The 12,061-nt window shown below is 37.0% G+C and overlaps 1 protein-coding gene across 1 annotated transcript in view; it reads left to right on the top strand.

The window, feature by feature from the left end:
• LOC105814159 overlaps positions 1-11,029 on the top strand; it is a 15,090-nt gene extending 4,061 nt beyond the window's left edge. The window contains exon 3 of the mRNA XM_012649074.1: positions 10,581-11,029. Within this exon, the coding sequence (XP_012504528.1) occupies positions 10,581-11,029 (449 nt within the window). The remainder of the gene's footprint in view (positions 1-10,580) is intronic.
• The last annotated feature ends 1,032 nt before the right edge of the window (positions 11,030-12,061 follow it).

The raw sequence follows: 12,061 nt of genomic DNA, 5'->3' as shown, positions 1-12,061 counted from the left end.
AGCAAAACATTTTAGCAGACTGTTCCTTTAAATAAAAAGGTATAAATCACCAGTGAACACATGAAAATATTGTCTAGGTCAGGGGACAACAAAATAGGGCTCATGAGGAGATTTCAGTCATCAACCTATTTTTATAGAGCTTTATTGCAATGAAGCAATTCTTATTCAGTTATGTGTTACCAATGGCTTCTTTCATGCTACAATGGCAGAACTGAGTAGTTGCTACTTAGACTGAATGGCCTGCAAGGCTGAAAATATTCACTATTTGACATTTTATGGAAAAATTTGCTGATACCTATGTCATTAATCATCAGGGAAGTACAAGTTAATACCACAATAAGATACCAAACATAGCTATTATGTTGGCTAACAATAAAAAGATGACTACACTAACTGCTGACAAAGATGAAGTACGATTATCTAATTTAGAATCTATTTAAGGACCTATTCTCCTTCGTGTGAAGAGCTCTCCCTGATGTGATGCTGATGTTAGGAGAAGAAGGAGATCCCATGCAGTGACTAGGGCTGAGGGCGAATTTTTGCCTCTGGAGGAAGACCAGGGCAGTTGTCGTGTCACTGAGCTTATTTGAATAGCCCTATTCTATTCTGGTACCTCCAACATCCCAACCTGTTCCTCCAGATTCGCCTGAGACACACCTCAGCATATACCAGCAGAGGTTTCATAGCTGACCTCATTAAGAGCAAATCATCTTCTCTCTGAAAAATTCGTTGGCTAAAGAGGAGGATTCAACCAATTATTTCAGTGCTCTGATTGGTACAGGGGTTGCTCGGCACAAAGTTTTAAGAAGCTGGAAAATTGTTCAGTGTAAACTTCCTACATGGCCACAGAGGGGCAATGCTGTTTCAAAGAAGATTAAAGTTTTTCTCACATACACATATTCATTAAGTAGCCAGAGATTATCCTTAAAAAGTCCAGTAAATTATCTCCTACTTTGCTCTAATTTTTTAATTTACATATATACATATAAATTATGTGTGTAAACAGCCATCCATCTACCTAAAAATTAATAGTATCTGTATTTATTCTAGCCTAACAGGGTTGAAAATTATGAGGTTGAAAGTAGCATTTCCTTGACTGATACATGTCATTCTTCAAGGCCATATTAATTCCTCTAACTTAAATTTATAGTATTTTCACCCATATACAGCCCCTCCTCTAGCCATACTGATTTAATCTGTTCCTAAAATTCCCTTATCTATTCTTCTTACTGGGAAATCTACCAGAGCTTAAGGCCCAGTTCAAGCATCTCCTCCATCTGAACCCTTCTCTGACTGAGTCTAGAAGCACAGTTTATCACATCATCTGACACAGAGGTCTCCTTGGAAGGTTTTATTTGCCTGGACTAGAGGACTGGGACTAGGTTAACTCAAGATTGAAACTGTGTGTCTCTTTGATGAATGACACCTAAGTACTGCCTATTTAGTAGGCACTCAGTAAATATATATTGAAGACATGCATAAATAAATGAATACATGAAAAAGAAAATAAAGCACATAAAAAAACAATTTTAAAAAAATCATCTTAGGGTATTGGAATACAAAAGAATTAGATTCTAGATTGAAGACTATTGTCTACTGTTAGACTGGGATGATATTTTCCTTTGAATGTATGTAAGGTGACATCAAATATGCATACAAGAAAATCGTCTCTGTGCTTCAGAAAAAATGTGCTCCTTATGTAATTTAACTTCTATTATTTATAATACAGATCACCTCTATTTTGGAGGTTGCTTTGAAATTTATCCTCTATTTCTGCCTCTGTGACCTGCCTGTGTTAACATCAGAAGACAATTTGATTCTTCATATTTTCATGTTGGATCCATGACGATGAACTGTGAAGAAAACATTACATGTTTATTCAAACTCAGGATAAGAGCTACCAAAAAATTTCCATTACTTATGGCCCCATACCTTCTGAATTCTGCTGAATTTTTTCCAGCCTTTCTTATCCACTTAAAGATCTAAGTTCCTCCAGAACAGATAATTCTAGTATTACCTAATTTTTTTCCATGTATATTCTTAAAAATACATAATTTACATGATATATACTTTAGACGAAATATGAATAAATTGAGATTGACTCAATTATCTTCTATCCTTTCTCAGGGTCATGTAAAATGTGGAATGAGCATATCCGAAACACTATAATAAAATTTAAGTTCCCTGAGGACAACAGGATCATATGTTCTCCATGTTCTGTTCCATGACCTCAGCTTGTAATGGGATATTATGGCCATTGTGTGTCCTCAGTAAATGTCATTAATATTTGTGATAAAAAATTAAATGCCCCTACATATGCTAATCTGTGGCTTCATGGGAGTCTCTCTCTTCCGCTGTGTAAAATAAGGCAATCTCTACCGACATATTCAGCTCTGCTATTGTATGATTTTTAACACCCTAAAAGGTATGAGGAAAAGGTAGAGGAAAGTTGGGGAGAGAAATTTTAAACTGATCCTTATCTATGTGTAAGGAGGGGATTTCTGCTTCCCAATGAATGTGTTTTTAGCAATTCTAAATGTGGACAAAACGGGCAAGTGCTTCCTGTAACAGAAATGGCTTTCAGTGAAAGCACTTGTGAAAGGGCGGGGCCTGTTGAAAGAATTAAATCCAGCATGAATAGAGTCAGAGTTCCAGCTGGCTGAGGAGACTAGAAGACCTCCTGAGTTATCATTGAGCTCTGGTACCAGGAGGGATGGACAAGATTTTGGGAGCATCATTTTTAATTCTATACCTTCAACTATGCTGTGAGTTGTGGAGGAGAAGCTGCAGGATATGTTGCTGCAGTGAGCTATTATTGCACCACTGCATTCTAGCCTTGGTGATGGTTGAGAGCCTGTCTCAAAAATAAATAAATAAATCATATTTCCCACAAGGACTTTTGTTTATTGGCAGTCTTATCCGTAACAGCCCGGATGTCCATCAATTCATGAATAGAAAAACAGCTGGGACAACATAGCGAGACCTCCTCTTTACAAAAAATAAAAATGAAAATTAGCTGAGTGTGGTAGTGCCTGCCTATAGTCTCACCTACTCAGGAGGCTGAGGTAGGAGGATGGCTTGAAACCAGGGGTTTGAGGCTGCAGTGAGCTGTAATCATACCACTGCACACTTGCCTGGGTGACAGAGCTAGACTCTGTCTCAAAAATAAATAAAACATATATTCACACAGAGACTTTTGTGTATTGGCAGTCTTACCCATAACAGCCCCAAACTGGAAATAACCCCAATGTCCATTAATTGGTAAATAGAAAAACAAATTGTGGTATATTCTTACATTGCATTACATATAGCAGTATAAAAGAGGATGAGTAATGATACAGGTAACACCTCATGGATCTCAACAACCTCATGCTTCATTGGCTGAATGGATAAATATACTGTGGGTACACATCCATATGATGGAATACTATTCATCAATTTAAAAAGCAATGGACTATTGACAACATGCAACAACTTGAATGTATCTCAAGGGCATTATGTTGAGTGAAAAAAGTCAATCTGAAATTTTACATTATGTGTAATTCCACTTATATGACATTTTCAAAATGCAAAAATTTCAGGGATGAAGAAAAGGTCAGTGGTTTCCAGGTGCTATGGGTGGGGAGGGTGTGTACAAGAAATTTCTTTAAGGTAATGGAACAGTTCTCTATCCTGATTGCAGTGGGGTCACACAAACCTAATCATGTGATAATATTTTAAAGAATTATGAAGGCAAAAAAAGGCTGCATGTAAAAACTGGGGTAAATCAGAATAAGGTCTGTAGCTTAATACAGAGTATTGTCTCAACATCAATTTTCTGGTTTTGATACTGATACACAATAATAATGGTACGTAACTAGGGTAAAGTAACATGCTTTCATAGGAGAAAATGAAAGTATGTAAAAGAATTCTGATCTATTTTGCAACTTCTATGTAAGATTACAATTATTTCAAAATAAAAAGTGACCATGTGAAACAATAAATGTTGGCGTGGATGTAGAGAGATAGAAACAAACAGATTGTTAAACATTGGTGGTTGAATTGTAAACTGGGCAATCACTTAGGTGAATTTTCATAAAATTAAACATACATCTACCATGTCACAGTGACTCAAGTTCTAGGAATTTACCCAAGGGGAATGAAAACAGATGTCCACAAAGAGACTTGTACAAGAATGTTCACAGCAGCTTTACTCCTAATAGCCATAAACTAGAAAAAATGTCCACAAATAAAAGATTATATATTGATAAATTGTGCTGTATACATTTAATGGAATATCAATCAGCAATAAAATGGCCTAAACCACTGATACATATAATAATATGAGTAAACCTCCATTCTATAATACCTAGCAAAATGGTAAGGCACAAAAGGGTACATGGTATATACTGTTTGAGCCTATTTATGTGAAATTCTAGAATAGACAAACTAATTCATGGTGAAAGAAAGTAGAACAGTGGGTTGGGAATTGTTTGGGTGGGACACAGGGATTTTGGTGGAGTAGGGAAAAAAATGTCCTATTCCTTGATAGTGGTGTGGTTTACAAGGCTGTTTGCAATTTTCAAAAGTCCTCTAATTCTATAATTATGACCCATTTATTTCACTGTATAAATTATACTTCAAAAAAATAAAGATAAATACAGAAATTAATCAAATAGCAAACAAAACTAAGCAATGAAAAGGAAAATCCAATGATGAATATTTTTGAAGAACTAAAAAAATAAATATTCTCTAATGTCGATAATGAAAAAATAGAAAATAGCTAAACAATGTGGTGGCTGGATAATGGCCCCCAAAAGTGTCCGTGTCATAAACCCCAGTCTGTGAATATATTGCCTTACATGTCGTAATAGTTTCTTAGAGCCGCGGTAACAAAGTACCACATACTTTGTGGCTTAGAACAACAGAAATGTATTGCCTCACAGGTCTAGTGAACACAGGTCTGTTGGCAGAGCCATGCTCCCTCTAGGGCACAGGGAATATTTGTTCCAGACCTCTCTCCTAGTTTATGATAGTCTCAGGCATTCCTTAACTTGCAGATGGTCATGTCTTCCCTGTGTCGCCTTCCATCATCTTTCCTCTGTGTGTCTCTCTGTCTCTTGACACGACATTACTTTCATAAAGACACCAGTCATATTGGACTAGGGCCCACCTTACTCCAGTGTGAATTCATTTTCACTTAACTAATTATATCAGCAATGACCCTATTTCTCAAGAAGTTCCCATTCTTCAGTACTGCAGATTATGACTTCAACTTCATCATACTGGAAATATGAATTGTGAGGACACAATTCTACGGAATAACACATGGCAAAAGAAAGACTTTGCAGATGTGATTAATTCAAGGATCTTGAATTGGGGAGATTATTCTAGAATATATGGGTAGACCCAGTATAATCACAAGGGAGACAGTAGAGTAAGAATGAGAAAAAAGCAACATGATAAGGGAAAGAGGACTTCTTTGAAGTTGGAAAAGGCAAGAAAAAAGATTATTCCCTATAGCTACCAGAAGGAACTCAGACCTGCTGACACCTTGATTTTATCCCAGTGAAACTGATTTGAATTTATGACCTACAGAATTGCAAAATGAGGTATTTGTGTTGTTTTAAGTCACCAAGTTTGTGGTAATTTGTTACAGCAACAATAGGAAACTAATAAAAACAACAGGAGAGGTTAAAAGCAGACATGTCTAGAAATACAGGAGAAATTATAAAATGTATTAAGAGAAAGTTATGTCCAATTTGAGCCAATAAATTTTAAAACTTTTAAGAGATAGAGCAATTTGATAGAAAAATATATACTACCAAAAGTTAACCCTGGAAGAAATAGAAAAACTAAATAGATTTATAACCACTAAAAGTATTTGACAATTACAAATAAAAATGTGTAGGGAAATTTTTAACCTGCTCTGTGCCCACTACAAAATTAAAAACAAGACATATGCTGGGATGTGTTCATAAACAATATAACCAAGAAAGTATTAAAAAGGTTAGACAGGGGCCGGGTGCGGTGGCTCACGCCTGTAATCCTAGCTCTCTGGGAGGCCGAGGCGGGTGGATCGCTCAAGGTCAGGAGTTCAAGACCAGCCTGAGCAAGAGTGAGACCCTGTCTCTACTAAAAATAGAAAGAAATTAGCTGGACAACTAAAACATATATATAGAAAAGATGAGTTGGGCATGGTGGCGCATGCCTGTAGTCCCAGCTACTCGGGAGGCTGAGGCAGGAGGATCTTGAGCCCAGGAGTTTGAGGTTGCTGTGAGCTAGGCTGACGCCATGGCACTCTAGCCAGGGCAACAGAGCCAGACTCTGTCTCGAAAAAAAAAAAAAAAAAGGTTAGACAGGGAACTTTTTCAAATAATTAAGAAAACATCCAAATTAAAACAGGTAAGAATATAAAAGGCAATTTGAGAAGATGAAAGAGAAATGGGCAGTGAATATATAAAATCTCAGCTTCCATAGTACTCAAGGAAATCAAATTAAAAGAAATTACTATCTTAAATTCTACCACAGCAATAAAATTAAATTATGTGATAACTTTATGTGTTAAGAATATCGGAGGGTAAGTCTACTATACTTTTGCAGATGGAGAAAAAAAAACCACACAGAGAACAATCTATCCATCCACTTAGGAGAACAATTTGCCTAAACTGGTAAAGAAAAGACACATGTTAAAAAATCCAGCAATACCAATTCCTGATATCTCCATGAAAGATATTAAAATATGTGAAGTAGGAGGCATTTACAAAAATGCTCACTGCAACACTGCTTAAAAATAATAAGTATAATTAATAGTGGAATAACAAACAGTGGTTTATTCATACAGCGAAAGTATGTAGCTATTACAAGTAAAGAAGTGGTTATACACATATTTTCATAGATGACTCTTAAAAAGAAAATGTTAGATGTAAAGAACAATTGTTAGGATGCTACATGCTGCATGGCACCATTAATGAGAAATCTCAAAATAAAAACACAATACAATACATTCTTTTGTGATACCTATCTCTATCAGTTAAATTTAAAAAGACACGCATGGAATTTTCCCAAGAATGATTTCTACTATGGAATGAGAGAAGAAGGAGCAAGGATTACTATTTTAGCTCTGTCTGAAATATTTGGTGGAGGGGAGAATCTATAGAAAATAGCAAAATTAAACATTTATTTATCTGTTTATTCTCATTGCCAGATACTAAGGTGTTTGCTCTATAATTTTCTATACGATTTCACATAAGAATTAATTCATAAATTTAAAAAATATATTTTTAAATGGATAGCAACAATCAGTTTTTACTATCTCCACCAGTCCATAGAATGGAGAATGGGACTTTGCCAGGTGTATTCTGGTAGGCCAGATAAATGCCAATAAAAATTTCATTAGGAAAATCTCTAATTAATAAATGAAAGGATGTTCAACCTGAAATATGAAATGTTCAGGCAGAGGCTCCCTCCTCCAGTCCACAATGCAAACTTTTTCAGTACATAAAAAGGGAAAATAAAAAAAATCAAATAAGTTGTTTCTTAGAGTGAGATATGTGCCCGTAAGACATCAGTACATGAACTCCCCCAGCTCTCAAAATTTGTTTCGCTTTCTTTTTTAGTAGTTTGAAAAATTGGAGAGGAAATCTGAAATAGTATCTATGTCTGCTTGCAGTAGCATTCATCAGACTGAAGTATACAAGAATAAAACAGAATACAGTGCCCAGGTTGGACTTCGTGGCCAGCATCAGAGGGGGGCCATTACCAAGAATTGTAAGAGGGAGAAAGAACTGGGGAGATCTGGAAACCTCAATTGTGATTCTGTGGCTTCATTTGTGATGGGAGCTTGGGAATTTCCGTAAAGAAACCAGGGAGAGTCTGATGAGAGTTTACCATAGAATTACTCAATTATTTTCATTTGCGTTTCTTTATGGGTTGGTCCACCAAAAATACATTTTTTGTAGTTTAGTAGTTTGACGCAAACTCTTTTACCAGATGAAGTTTCAGAGTAAATTAATCTCTAACTCCTAGCCTCAAGCAATCCTCCTGCTTCAGCCTCCTAAAGTGCTAGGATTATAGGCATGAGCCACCGCCCCCAGCCTCTCCATAAGTTGGAAAAGTATCTTCATACTTTAAATATCCAAAGAGAGAAATAATTTTATTTTGGACAACATTTATACTGTTAATAATTTTGAATATTTTCACTGATAAAACTGCATTTTATGAGAGGTTTTGTTTTCCTGATAGCTATAATAAGAATTGTAGAATTGCATGAAACAATACTCGTATACTCATGCCTACAACATGGCTGAATATTTGAATTTTCAGGGTGCATGGAACTTATGGAAAAATTAACCAAAGAGTAACATTATAAATAACAGGTCTTTACTCTGTTACTATTGACACTCTATTACACAACAGGAGAGATCAGAGAACTTGGAAATTTCTTTAAACTCATTTGTCTGAGCAGATGCTTTGCTGTTACAAAGTTTTCAGTTCACAGTTTCATGGGTAAGTAGGAAGGAAGGGAGATGAGGACTCTGCTTTGTCTCCTGTATTGAACCCAAGGATTGGTCAGCACGCTTCACCTTAGAATCAGCTGGAAGCAAGAAAATATTCAAAACGAGATGATCTTTTTTGCAATCAAAGCCATGATTCATAATAAATTTGTTTCAGATAAGCCCCTAAGATTTATTACAGATTAATCTACTAAACTTGGAAATTTTAAATGATTAATCTCCTAATACTCCATTCAATATTAAATTTTATACTCGTCCTTAATCAGATACAATCATTTGTCATTTGTTAATTACATCACAAGAAAGAGCAAAACAATGTTTAGGGTGGGCCCAATTTTCCAAACTCAGTGTCATAGCACGTTCAAACGTGACCCACCCAGAAACCACATTTCAGGGGCAGCTGCTAAATGCACACGAAGGACCCTGCACCTCCACTGTCAGGGTGCACAGCAGGGCTATTTCAACAGGAGGGAATCCTGCCATTATGCTGCTTGTCAGGCTGCTGTGGCCATTCATGATCTCCATCTGCTTAGGTACAAATAATTGCAAATCACAGCGTGGCTGCCTGTCGCCACTCAGAGGTGAAATGAGACAGAGAAGCGGATGTCTCAAATAATGAGAAACTCTTCCCTGCACCACTCATCGACATGTCATTTTGATCTGTATCAAAGAACTGGAAATACTTCAGAGACCTGTCTATACTTTCTTTTCTAGCTGTCTCTTGGTCACTTTACATTAATTCATCCATTAAGAAAATTAAACGACATAAAAGATTAACAGCTAAATTCTACTTGATCACGTAAAAGCATACAAAAAATTCAGCTCCCAGCTACAGTGGTTTTGCATGCTCAACGTGCTTGTAACTATCCCATTCTGTAAGAGTAGATAATGACATTATATCACAGAAAGATCTGGCATGCTTATCATGACTTCATTTTACACATAGAAAAATATGTGCAGCTGCAGAATTTAACACGGAGATTGAATACTTGGGATAAATAGCATAGAAAATGTAACATCAAGACAATTCTAGGACACATGATCTAAATTAGTTCAATGCTACTTGTGAGGGCAGCAGGACTGAATATCCTGATCCTAGTCTAATAAATCAAACTCAATGTCAGATTTTGAAGGATTAAGTTTTATTCCTGTTATAATTTTATAAAAACACAAATAGTTAAATAGCTCCTGAAAGTCACAAGGACTGATTTTTACCATTTGATTTTGAAGTGGCTTTATTTATTATAGAATGTAAGTAGAGTCCTGAACTCAGTAAGAAGGCAGAAACATGCAATAATTGTAAAGGATAAGATTACCTGTCACAAACAAAGCCAAAGATCCATGAATATTCTTCTTTAGATTTCATTAGATACTGGATAAAGAAAAGCACATATATGCTGAATGAATGACAAGTAAGGAGATGACAAAGAGGGTCCATGGCTCGTTATAAATTCTACTTTAAACAGACCCCAGAATTATTCCACTGAATAAAATCAACATACGTCAACTGCAGTTCCCCGCAGCTCCAACCTTCAATATGAATTGCTTTTTCCATGCCTCTTCTCTATGTACTATCTAATTTAATAACCAAGAAAGGACAAGTAGACAAAGTAAAGATTTGGGGTTAGCCAGTCACAGTTTCTCCTCTCTGTGCATAGACCACGTGACTATGAACATGAGAAACCAAATTTCCTGTTAAGGGAAGTGACATCAGAACACAGGCACTACACATACACACTGCTGGTCACTGAGAGACAGTGAACCTGGAGCTTCAGGTGGCACGAAGCACATTTGTGCAGGGGGATACATGCCACATGCCTCCCTTTAGCCTGCTGTGGGTGTTCCTGGCCTTCAGCTACTCTGGTATGGATGGTTCCAAACATGGGTAAGAATGTTAAGGATGAGAGGGTTGCACACAGGCCTGTGGAACTTCTCATGCACTTGAGGAGGAAAGGGGAAATTAGAGAAAAGTGAGCATACTAGGATTTCAATTTGTTTTGTATTTGGGTCTAAATTAGTCTAAATCTTACAACATTTTATGTGCTACATCAGAGGATCAACTGTGTCTTCTGATTTTTCCCACAGGATCCACTGTGGCCCAGAAAGTTACTCAAGCCCAGACAGCCAGATCCATGACCGTGGGGCGGACGGTCAGCCTGAACTGCCGGTATGAAACAAGCTGGAATTATTACTATATTTTTTGGTACAAGCAACTTCCCAGCAAAGAGATGATTTTCCTTCTTTACCAGTATTCTGGTAATCAAAATGCAAAGGATGGTCGCTATTCTGTCAACTTCCGGAAAGAAGTTAAGTCCATCGATTTGACCATTTCAGCCTTAAGGCTAGAAGATTCTGCAAAATATTACTGTGCTCTAGCAGAACGCACAGTGTTTGAAGAGATAGTAAAGGCAAAACAAAAACCCCAGAGCTCAAAAAGACAAAGCACCCCCACCCCGTGCTGCGGGAGCCAAGCTGAAATGCACATCTGCAGATCCCAGGCAAGAAATGGTAGTGACTGTGGTCTGTGGACTTAACCTGTGGTCTGGATCAGAAGGTTGAATTCTAAGTAAAACCTCCTTATATCTCATTTGGGAACAGGTGTTCAGAATGACTTTCTTCTAATACTTGACTTTTTAATTTAAAATAGATCACACAGAAAATGTACAAACTGTTTAAAGTTGACAAACCTGCCCCACAATAATGTAAAGTGGCAGTTTCACTTAAATATGCTCATAGCAGAAATCTGGGTCTAGGTATCTGGAATCGTTTTAAAAATGATTTCCTGAGCCCTTTCCCCTTAGGCTTATGGCAATTAGATTACAATCAGAGAAGCAGAACCACCATGAGTGATACAGAATAAGAGCTTAGTCATAAGGATTTGACCTCTTGCAATTCCTGGAGCTCGTGGACTTCCAGGAGCTATTCAGTTGTTTATGTCTTATGAAATTATAATAGGAATAACATATTATTCTTTCAAAAATCTGACATTGAGTTTTATTTACTAGACTCTGAAGATCAGGATATTCAGTCACGCTGCCTTCACAAGTAGAGTTGTACTTACTACTAGATCATGTGTCCTAGAATTGTCCCCAGATCACACTTTCTATCCCATTGATCCAAAGCATTCAGTCTCCTCATTAAATTCTGGGGCTGTGCATTGAGTATGTGCATTAATTAAAGTCAGGATAAGCATGCCAGACATCTCTGTGATACAAGCACAATGCAGTCCTACTCCTATGCAAAGCTGTTGTCTTTGCATCCGGTATTGAGCCTGAATTTACTACAGGTCAGCTAGACTAACATTTGAGAAGGTAAGTTGCATGTGGACAAGAGCATGCACAAACTGTGACTTGTAAGGACATCCTGCAACCCATAAGGACAAATGGAACCCACAAGAGCAAACTAAAATTTGTCTCTTCCCCGCTTTGGTCTCATAATGGTGGGTGGCCTTCAAAAGTAGCATTAGTATTTGCCATCATGCTACCTGGGTACTTGGCCCAAGACAAGGAGAAGCTGAAGGAGGAGACCAGATGGGATATGGAGGAGTTTTCAGTCAACAGTAAGAA

This window comes from Propithecus coquereli, unplaced genomic scaffold (assembly GCF_000956105.1).
Source record: "Propithecus coquereli isolate 6110/MARCELLA unplaced genomic scaffold, Pcoq_1.0 Scaffold3, whole genome shotgun sequence".
NCBI classification, from domain to species: Eukaryota; Metazoa; Chordata; class Mammalia; order Primates; family Indriidae; genus Propithecus; species Propithecus coquereli.
The sequence above is the reverse complement of the archived record's forward strand: the minus strand, read 5'-3'. Positions and strand labels throughout refer to the sequence as shown.